This window comes from Xiphophorus hellerii, chromosome 13 (assembly GCF_003331165.1).
Source record: "Xiphophorus hellerii strain 12219 chromosome 13, Xiphophorus_hellerii-4.1, whole genome shotgun sequence".
NCBI lineage: Eukaryota > Metazoa > Chordata > Actinopteri > Cyprinodontiformes > Poeciliidae > Xiphophorus > Xiphophorus hellerii.
Genome location: NC_045684.1, coordinates 8,183,729 through 8,195,495, shown reverse-complemented (window position 1 = coordinate 8,195,495; position 11,767 = coordinate 8,183,729). Strand labels below are relative to the sequence as shown.

The 11,767-nt window shown below is 36.1% G+C and overlaps 1 protein-coding gene across 1 annotated transcript; it reads left to right on the top strand.

Annotated features, from left to right (window-relative positions):
• Positions 1-816: 816 nt before the first annotated feature.
• On the top strand, positions 817-2,433 carry LOC116730934 (gastrula zinc finger protein XlCGF57.1-like; the record flags this gene model as incomplete). Its single annotated transcript, XM_032580506.1, has 1 exon — positions 817-2,433. A coding segment is annotated over one exon (1,539 nt), but the record flags the coding sequence as incomplete, so codon positions are not given.
• Positions 2,434-11,767: the final 9,334 nt, after the last annotated feature.

Below are 11,767 nucleotides of genomic sequence, written 5' to 3'. Positions count from 1 at the left end.
TTGTTTCTAGTTTTCTTTTGGATCCAGCCATTGTTTCATACAACCAGATTAATCAGAATTTATGTATCAGAATCACAAACATTTTAAACTTGTTTATTCATTGTAAAGCTTCATGTTGTTTTCACGTTGCCTATTTTACATATATTGTCCAGTTGATGTCACAGAAGAGCAAATGAAGCACCGCGGTGCATCGGCTCATGAGTCAAATGATTGGATGGAGTTCCTCAGGGCTTTTAAAAAAGTGGACTAAAATGAAATTTGAATATAATTTATAGTATTTGTTTAAAATCCGTTCATTTGAGAATTCTCCAAATGTCAACTGGATATGTCGATTCATCTATATCTCTGTCTACGCTCTTGAATTTTCAAATGGTTTTTTGTTCATTTCTGCCTTAAACGATTTACTTCAGTAAAGTTAACAATTACTCTTTTTCTCTGTTTTCTTCTCCAGATTCCCTGAAGTGTAACGTTTATAACCAGGAGAGGAGATCCACTCTGGACCAGGAGGAGTTAGAACCTGTGCAGGTGAAACAAGAACAGGAAGAGCCTGAAGATCATCAGATAAAAGTGGAAGAGAAAGAAGTTTACTGCAGTCAGGCTGAAGAACAGATTGAATTGAAACAGGAGACTGATACCTGCATGTTGGTTCCTGTTGATGAGCAAACAGACCACATTGAATCAGAACCAAACAGGAACCAAGACATTTTCCAGGAAGCTGCTGAAGCTGAGAACCAAAATCAGGAAAGAAGAAAACCTTTCTCATGTGACATCTGTAAAAAGTGTTTTGCTTTCAAATCTGTTTTTGATGCTCATTTGAGAACTCATACGGGTGTAAAGCCGTTTTCATGTGTGAAATGTGGAAAAAGTTTTAGTCACAAACACGTTTTAACTCAGCACATGATGATTCACACTGGTGAAAAGCCGTTTTCATGTGTGAAATGTGGAAAAAGTTTTAGTCACAAACAGCATTTAACTCAGCACGTGATGATTCACACTGGTGAAAAGCCGTTTTCATGTGTGAACTGTGGAAAAGGGTTTAGTCAAAAACAGCATTTAACTCGGCACATGATGATTCACACTGGTGAAAAGCCATTTTCATGTGTGAACTGTGGAAAAGGTTTTAGTCAAAAACAGGTTTTAACTCAGCACATGATGATTCACACTGGTGAAAAGCCGTTTTCATGTGTGAAATGTGGAAAAGGTTTTAGTCAAAAACAGGTTTTAACTCAGCACATGATGATTCACACTGGTGAAAAGCCGTTTTCATGTGTGACCTGTGGAAAAAGTTTTAGTCACAAACAGCATTTAACTCGGCACATGATGATTCACACTGGTGAAAAGCCGTTTTCATGTGTGAAATGTGGAAAAGGTTTTAGTCAAAAACAGGTTTTAACTCTGCACATGATGATTCACACTGGTGAAAAGCCGTTTTCATGTGTGAAATGTGGAAAAAGTTTTAGTCACAAACAGCATTTAACTCAGCACATGATGATTCACACTGGTGAAAAGCCGTTTTCATGTGTGAACTGTGGAAAAGGTTTTAGTCGAAAACTTAGTTTAACTGAACACATGATGATTCACACTGGTGAAAAGCCGTTTTCATGTGTGAACTGTGGAAAAGGTTTTAGTCAAAAACAGCATTTAACTCAGCACATGATGATTCACACAGGTGAAAAGCCGTTTTCATGTGTGAACTGTGGAAAAGGTTTTAGTCAAAAACAGCATTTAACTCAGCACATGATGATTCACACTGGTGAAAAGCCGTTTTCATGTGTGAACTGTGGAAACGGTTTTAGTCAAAAACAGAATTTAACTCAGCACATGATGATTCACACAGGTGAAAAGCCGTTTTCATGTGTGAACTGTGGTAAAAGTTTTAGTCAAAAAGGTACTTTAACTCAGCACATGATGATTCACACTGTTGAAAAGCCGTTTTCATGTGTGAACTGTGGAAAAAGTTTTAGTCGAAAACTTAGTTTAACTGAACACATGATGATTCACACTGGTGAAAAGCCGTTTTCATGTGAGAACTGTGGAAAAAGTTTTAGTCGAAAACAGGATTTAACTCGGCACATGATGATTCACACTGGTGAAAAGCCGTTTTCATGTGTGAACTGTGGCAAAAGTTTTAGTCAAAAACAGGTTTTAACTAAGCACATGATGATTCACACTGGTGAAAAGCCGTTTTCATGTGTGAAATGTGGAAAAAGTTTTAGTCAAAAACAGGTTTTAACTAAGCATATGATGATTCACACTGGTGAAAAACCATTTTCATGTGTGACCTGTGGAGAAAGTTTTCGTCACAAGGTGAGTTTAATTCACCACTTGAGGCGTCACACAGGTGAAAAGCAGTAGAAGTATTTTCCATACATGTCCTATGTTGAGGTTCACTATAGAACTGATTTGGTTTAAAACTAGAATGAAAGACTGGAGGGGTTTCATGTCTATAAAGCTGAAAATTGTATTTGTTAAATGTGATCATTTGGATACTTGGAGATGTTCAACCATGACACATTTTCCTTCATTGATGTTTTATTTTTCTGGTATATTCTGTATAAAAAACAATAATGATGAACTGTATGTTATTGTATTAACATACTTTATTTATGTCAAACTGTATGTTGTGTGTGTACAACGTGAAGAGCAGAGGGCTCAGCACACAGCCCTGAGGAGTGCCAGTACTGATGCTGATAGATGAAGAGGCTTGGGGGCCCACTGACTATTTCATGCATTAACAGAGTTTGACCGGACATGGACTCCCTTCCAGAACATTCTCACATGATTGGACTTGAGGGATTGATTTGTATTATTCTGTACCATAGAGAGTGAGTGGGGTTTATTTTTGTAGTTTTTAAAATCAACAATAGAATGTACAGAATTGAGTGTTTTCAAAACATCTGCAAAAAAAGTATTTGTGATAGTTTTGTCTTTAAAGTAAAATGAGATTTCTTTCAAATTATTGTGACCAGTTTTACTCTACCTAATTAAAATCTATTCAAATGAAAGAAAACGCATTTGTACTTTAAAGAAAATGCAAGATTCACCACAAACTAATTTTCATGCATTGATTGCACATAGTACATGTGATTATTTTTAATATTTTGCTTTTTTTCTCTAGTTTTAGCTGTAATATTTTGCTCTTTTTTGCTGCATGCATTTATGTTGAAACAATTTTTATGTGTATTTATATATGTATTTTAGAAAGAAGTTAAAGTGTAACATTTCATTGAAGATTAAAAGTTTTGAGTTTTCCTTTAGTGTATGTTGTGCCTCATACTTGAACCCAGTAGATGGTGGTACTACAGCTAAACTGGTTGTAGCCACTGTGGTTCCTGTAACTGATGGGTTGCCGGTTCAAACTCCCCACATCCATCTCAGTTGTTGAGTCCTTGAGCAAGGCACCAAACCTGCCTTGCCTGCTGTTAGTCAAAGGTCCGATGGCGCCGATTGTGTAGCAGCTTCTATCAGTCTGCCCTGCTCAAAAAGACAACCATACACAAGTTATTTCTAAAAGATGCATTACAGAAACTACTGCCGATCGATTTATTCAGGCTGTTCCTTCAACTGCTATACACTCCTGTACTTCTCTGAGTGATTTAACAGACAAGTTTATTTTTACAATTCAGAAGGTTATTGACACCATTGCTCCTGTTACTACAAAAGTAATCTCTGGGAAACGTAAACCACCTTGGAGAAATTTTGAGTCAGTTAGAAAAGGGAAAAAAAGAGTCCCGGAAAGCAGAACGTCGGTGGCGTAAAACTAAAGTACAAACCCATTTAGATATCTTCAAAGATAAACTGAGAAATGCAAGAGTTGTTTTTTTTTTTCCCAAATGTCATCTCTACCTCTGCCAACAACTCTCGTGCTCTGTTCTTGGTTGTTGACAGATTGACAAATCCACCTTCTGTTAACTGTAAATTTTTCTCCTCTGAGGCCTGTGACAAATTGACCACCTTTTTCATTAATAAAACGGTGAAAATAAGGGAGACAGTGAACTCCTCTGTGTCTGTTGTTAGGAAACAATTAACTATATTTTCCACCAAACAGGACTTACCTAGGATCCCAGCAAAAAGCCCAGTGTTAATTTAACTCCCACAGAGTGGATTTTAACACTTTTTCAGTGTTTATATAGTCCACACTCTTCAGAGTTAAATTAACACTTTCAATATAGTTAAAATTTTAACACTTTATCAGAGTTACTTATTTAACTCACAAAACAGGGTTCATCCATATAATGGATAACACTGATCCAAGAACAAAATGTACCACTTTTAGTGTTGATTTAACACTTTCAAGTGTTATTTACTCCAAAAAAAGTTACTTTATGATTATGATTAATTATAATTATTAAGAAAAAACATTTGACACAAGTACATCAATTTTGAACACTTTATTTTTGCAGCTGTGTTTCCAACATTTTAAATTGTGGTACGATGAACAAGCATTCATTAGAAACGCCATAAGAGTTTTGAATATCAAAAGGCTTATGAAATTTAAGTTTTCTTTACTAAATGCCTTTCTTCACTTTGAACAATCCTGAAAGCATGATGATGATCATCAAATGTTTCTGTGAATAGCTGTTTAGATAACAAAAGAAAGGTATTGTCAACTAAAAGTACATCACTTATCTGACAAAACACTGGCATCTCATCTTGAATTGTGCTGCAAACAGCAAGTCCTGGTCTGTATTCAACACCCTCAACTCTAACCCAGCTGGTTGAGAAAACATCTCCTGATGAAATCATTTGAAGCATTTCTTTGTTGACCACATCTTCATCTTTAAGTGAAAATGGTTTGAGAGGCCCATGCTCATTTTCTTTAATACTTATTGTTTCCCAATGATAAGCTGTGGCCATCTGATGCTTTTTTGTAAGTGATTTGGTTATATTTTAAAAGTTTTTAAAATATTCTTTAAACATTTTGTGTTTAGCCTCAAACCTCATAGACCACATATGTAACAATGGACCTATTTTCCTAATGGAAGATGGATAGTGGATCATAAAATGATGCTTAGGTATCAAATTTCGATGTGAATACAAGAACTTAAAGAGTCTATGGTGTTCAACAATCAAATGTTTCAAATATATCGTCATACCCATAGTGAGAATAGGAGAAAAGACAATGTTCACAAAATGTGCTTTGAATAGCTCATCAAATGCTCCAAGAGAACCGTTTGTCTGGCATGGGATGAGGCACTTATCCATGACGATGTAGAAGCTGTCTGTTAGGAAAATTATCCTCCTGTTCATTTACTCATGAGTTTATTTTACAAGTTATGTTTTCATATTATTCTTTTTATATTATTCTTTTTATATTATTACTCTCATATTATTCTTCTTTTTATATTTACTTAACTTCTCTTTCTTTTGTAGTATGTTATTAACTTTGTTTAGGATGTTTGCTTAGAAGCTAAAAACGTTAAACATTCATGTGTTATTAGTTCCATATGTAACTGATTAGTTGTGGTCAGCCACATGCCCTTATAAGGGCATGTCCATGAGAGGTTCCAGAATGTAAAGACGGTTGGTCAATTCTCTGTGTGACTGTGTGAAGAGAAGCCCAACCTCCTTTTTCTATACAATAAAGAGAAATGCAAAGAAAGAACTGGCAGAATTGAGTCCAGACAGTGTTTGACAGCGATTCGTCGCGTCTGTTCTCAATTCTCCTATTCTGCAGAAAAGAAATCAAAAGAAACCTAATCTCTGTCTCTGGCTGGTTCTTTGCAGGTTGTGACAAAATAAACCTATCACTGTCAATCTTGCTTCTCTGACGCCCAACAGCAAGGAGGTATGGCTGCAGACCCTGTTGACCCCGGAGATGCTCCTCTAAACTGCAGCATGACTAAAATTAAAAAGATATACACCAAACATAAGAAACAAAACATACAGCTTTACGATACATGTTACATCAAAAATAAATGTAAGTATGCCCAGACATCTTCAAAGCTGTCATTCAAACATCTGTATTTATGCATGTCTATAAAAGGAAATAGACAGATAATTTTGCATATTTTAAATTTCAATTACCTTATGAAAGACAATAAATCTCTCAACTGCATCACTTGCACTGATTTTTGGAGACTTCTGTCCTCCTGGTTGCGGTGGAAGGAGATGTAAGAGAAGTAACAGCGAGGCCGTTTCTTGGTCATAGCCTGAGGACAAATTTATAAAAGTTTTCAGATATAATATCAGAACTTTATGAGTACTCTGAACAGTCAACTATCTTCAGATATATCTAGGTACTTACTAGATGTGTTAGCAGACAAAAAATATTGTTACATTCTTAGCAGACACTGAGTTATTAGGATTCTCAGGTTTTTGCTTCTTGCGTGGTATCTCATCCATTAGTATTGTTGATGTTGATGCATTTGAGTCGAAGCTCGAGTCAGACTCAGAAGCAGATGATCATTCTGAGAACTCTGAAGAAAGAGACAATAGACATCAGTGACATTCTTTGGTCAAATCTGTATAACAGTTGATTTAATTTGCTTTGGTATCTCACCATCATAGCAGAAAACTGTCAGTACCACATTGCCTTGTCTAAGGAGGTCACTGAATATTTCTTCGTCAACTTCAGTACCTGTTTGTATGTAACTTTGCCTTCAGGTGGCAGGCAAAATCGTTCAATGACTGAAAAAACGAGGCAAGATTTAGAGCCTAATTCTGTATTTAGATGGATTTTTTTTTAAAACTAACAGTTACTTGATATGGATCATGTGATTAGTATGAAACATATTAATGAAAATACAATGGATGACTCTTTTTACTTACCACAAATGTGTAAAATATGTGTTAAATAGACATACATTGAAAAGAATAATGCCCATGCCCCACACAGGTGTTAAATAAATAACAAACCTTTCTCATGAAACTGTTCCCTTGACTTTATACCCACAAGTTTATTCCTAAAGGTCTCCGATGTTTTTGCTCCTGATCTTTTACAAAAAATTAATAAGTCACTCTCCTCTGGAGTCTTCCCTCAGGTTTTAAAGACTGCGGTGGATAAACCACTTCTCAAAAAACATAATCTAGACTCATCCATTCTAAACAATCATCAACCAATATCAAATGTACCTTTTTTGGCTAAAATGTTAGAAAAAATTATTTTTCAACAGATAAAAGGCTTTCTAGCCCTGAACAACTGTTTTGATGTCCATCAATCAGGCTTCTGTCAACATCACAGTACTGAAACTGCTCTTGCCAAAGTATTCAATTCAAGTTAAACCACTTCTCAAAAAACATAATCTGGAAGTTTAAAGCTGTAATTATTGGCTCTTTTCTGCTGCGCATTTAGATTACTGTCTTTTTATGTTCAAATTATTTTTATGTGTATTCATAAATTTATTTTATAAAAGGGGCCAATTAAAATGCAAACACCAGCCAACACAAGCACGTTCACCACTTCATGCACAAATAAGCCAAAAACACAAGCCTCTCAACTTGCCGACTACACCACCAGTAGGAAGGATGCTACAGAAAAGCCAACGCACCAACTGTGAAAAAGGAAGCAGCCCCTCACAGGTCCATAAACATCCCAGCCGCCAAGTGATAAGTAAAAAAGCCAATCCTAACCTGGTACAAGACGATGGTTGTTGTGAAGTCCAACATAATGAGAGCTCAGCGACCCCAACCCTGACAGACCCACACAGAGACAGGCTCACACAGAGACTGCTGGATCATCCAGACACAGGACCACCACCACCCCACTGCGATCCACCTCACAACTGAGGACAAGACGTGGCATAAAGAGCCCAAAACCATGTTGAAAATCCACAGTGCAAACATGCAGTGCATGAACCGGCCCCAAATCCAGACTACATACGGATCAGAACCCAAGTCTCAGGGTTCAGCCAGGATCCAGGGAAAATACGCCCCCAGAATCCCAAGACTACCCCAGGAACAATACAATAAAGGTAGATTAACCTCACAGTGCAACAGACAGTGGCGTGTGTTTTAAGGGACATTGCTAACAATAAAGTGTCTTATGAACTGTCTAAGTAAACAACATGTTTTCAATCATTACACTATAATAATGCTACAAAATTACAATTTTCCGACTTACACAGGCAATATCTAATTATCTTAGACAAATGCATGCGTTTGTAGGATTATAGACTAAAGTGACGCTGCAGTCTGTCCTCCAGACCAGTTGGTGGCGATAATGTCCTGATTCGTTGTTTGCCAACCGTCAATAAACACCAAAAGAATTAAGCTAAATGTGGGGCAGGTGGAGCAAAGGCGGAAGAGGCACGATCAGACTGTGAATGGTTGGAAGGATGTCAGAGGGAAATGTATCAGGTAGTGATTTTGCGGAAATGGAAGAGGGTGCTGATGATGTGGATAATGAAGGACCTTGGCATATTCAAAAAGCTAAGCATAAACGGAAAAAATCAAGACAACAAATAGAATCATCTGTTTCCGAGGCTGAAGGAGAAACTGTTACGATGTCAGAATTTTAAATAGTTCTGAAGTTTGTCAAAGAGGGTGTGTCCTTTGGTAAGTGGAATCCAATAAAGCTGACAAAAGAAATCAATTCACTGGTTGGAAAGGTGAAATTTGTTAAAATATTAAGAGATGGATTGTTATTGATTATCTGTAATGATATTAAACAAAAAGAAAGGGCGCTGAATATAAAAAGAATCCTTGGTGAGAATGTGAGAGGAAGACTTTTGGATGACAAGAAGTATGTATGCGGAGTCATTTCGGGGATTCCACCTGATGTACCAGTTGATGAGATCAAGTCTAATGTTTCAGGAGGGAAAGTGGTGGAAGCCAAACGATTGAAAAGAAATAAAAATGGAGAGAGGAGTGATAGTTTTTCTATCATGTTAAAATTTGAAGAGAACAGTTTACCAGGTAAAGTGTTTGTGGGATATATGAGTTATGATGTCCGACCATTTATTCCTCCGCCGCTGCGGTGCTTTAAATGCCAGAAATTTGGACATATCGCGGCAGTGTGTAAGGGGAAACAGAAATGTGGGAGATGTGCTGGGGATCATGAGTATGGGAAATGTGAGGAAGGGGCTCCGCTGAAATGTTGTAATTGTGAAGGTGGGCATAGTTCAGGATTTAGGGGATGCATAGCTAGTAAAAGAGCTGAGGAAGTTCAGAAAATCAAAGTCACTACTGGCATTACTTATGCGGAAGCAACGAAAAAAGTTCCTGTTCAATCAATATTATACCCAAAGAAAGTGTCTGGAGGAGGAAAAGAAGGATCTGATTGTTCAGAATGCTCTAGGATTAAAGGTGACACTTTACTCATGACAAAGGAGGATTTTGTATTGTTCATGGTAGAAGTTGTTAACTGCACTGCTCAAACACAAAGGAAAACGGAAAAAATTCAAATAATAGTGAAGGCAGCCCAAAAGTATCTTGACTGTAAAAATGTTAATTGGGAATCAATAAAGAAAAAATTAAATGAGACACAATCTTCTCAACCTCAATCATGCAGTGGCGGCCCCTCTTCGTTATGTTAATTATTTTCCAGTGGAATGCAAGAAGTCTTATTAGTAATGGTCTAGAGTTTAAGAAATATATTTCAGATTTGACAGTTAAACCTCACCTGATTTGCATTCAAGAAACCTGGCTTAAGCCTCATCTGGATTTCAAAATTTCTGGGTATACATCAATTAGGAATGATAGAAAAGAAAGGCAAGGAGGGGGAGTAGCAACTTTTGTACTAGACAGTATAAGATATAAAGTGGAATCAATAGGGGAAAATTATGAATCAATAGTTATTAAGATTTGGATAGAAAATGATCAAATGTCGGTGATAAATTTTTATAATGCTAACAAGAAGTTGTCCATTCAGAATCTCAATGAAGTAAATGATCAAAACGTAGGTAAGACTGTATGGTGTGGTGATTTCAATTCTCATAATATTTTATGGGGGAGTCTTAATACAGATGTAAATGGATTGACTGTTGAAGAATTTCTTGAGTTACATTCTCTGGTTTGCCTTAATGATGGCAGCACTACTAGATATGATTGTTGTAGGAATTTAAAGAGTGTTTTAGACCTAACATTGGTTTCAAATACATTAGCTGGAATTACTTCTTGGGAGGTGATTGACTCTCCAATGGGCAGTGATCATTTTCCTATTCTAGTTTCATTTGGTTCTGAAGTGATAAAAGAAGAGGAAGGACAGATTCCAAGATGGAAGTTAAGTAACGCTAATTGGGAGTTATTTAAAAATTTAGTTGATAGTCAATTTAATAATCTGGATGAGAATTTGTTTTGTGATGTGGAGATGTGTTATTCAAAGATTAAGTCTGTCATTATTAATGCAGCTGAAAGTTCAATTCCTAAATCAAAGGGAAGAGGAAATAAAAAGTCTACTCCATGGTGGAATGAGCAATGTAATATTGCTATAAGGGGAAGAAATAAAGCTTTTAAATTGGTAAGAAGATGTCATACCTTTGAGGCACTAATTCAATATAAGAAAGCACAAGCTATAGTTAGGAAGTTAGAGAAGCTAAGAAGGCTTGTTGGAGGCAATACTGTAATTCCATTGGAAGAGAGACCAAACTGTCAGAGGTATGGAGAGTTATTAAGAAAATGAATGGTGTTAAAAAGAGTTTTTCTTTACCGGTTTTAGAATTAAATGGGAAAATAGCGGTTAGTAATAAAGAAAAGGCTGAATTATTAGCAGTAACGTTAATTAAGGTGAATAGTTCAGAAAATTTATCTGAAGAAATGAAAAGTAATAAATTAGATTTATCGGATGGAAATCCAGAAGTTCCTACTAGGAGAGAAGTCTCAAACCAGGATTTAGATATGCCTTTTTCTATGTATGAGTTAGAAAAAGTTATTAATAATGCTAAGCAATCAACTCCGGGGAAGGATGGAGTGTGTTATGTAATGTTCAAACATTTTAAATATTCATCTCTTACTGTTATATTAAAATTGTTTAATCTGATTTGGATGACTGGGAGAATTCCGGCAGAATGGAAACAGTCAGTTATAATTCCCATCTTAAAACCTGGTAAAAATGCAACAGACCCATCAAATTATAGACCTATAGCTCTTACATCTCAATTAGGGAAAATAATGGAGAGGATTGTTACTGATAGGCTTTCTTATTTTATTGAGAGTAAAAATAAATTTAGTCCATTCCAGAGTGGTTTTCGTAAAGGGAGAAATACGATGGATGCAGTTCTGTGTCTAGAGTCAGAAGTAAGAAAAGCTCAAGCGAATAAAGAGTTAGTGATAGCTGTGTTCTTTGACATTGAGAAGGCATATGATATGTTATGGAAAGAAGGATTATTGATTAAATTAGGAAAAATTGGTATAGGAGGTAAGATTTATAATTGGATTTTGGATTTTTTGTTTGGTAGAGAAATAGAAATTCGGGTAGGGGTGAATTTCTCTTCTAGACATGCTGTAGAGAATGGTACCCCCCAAGGTAGTGTGTGTAGCCCAATTCTCTTTAATATTATGATTAATGACATTTTTGATGAGATAGATAGTAGTATAGGCAAATCTTTATTTGCAGATGATGGTGCTCTATGGATTCGGGGACATAATCTGGTTTATTTACAGAAAAAGATGCAGGCTGCCATTTTGAAAGTGGAAGGTTGGGCTAATAAATGGGGTTTTAGGATGTCAATCGCAAAGACTCAAGTAATTTGCTTTTATAGAAGACATAAGGAAGTTAAGTTGAATCTTTATAAGCATAAACTTGAACAAGTGAAAACAGTGAAGTTTTTAGGTGTCATCTTTGATAAAAGCTTAACTTGGAAACATCAAATAGAATCAGTTCAAAATA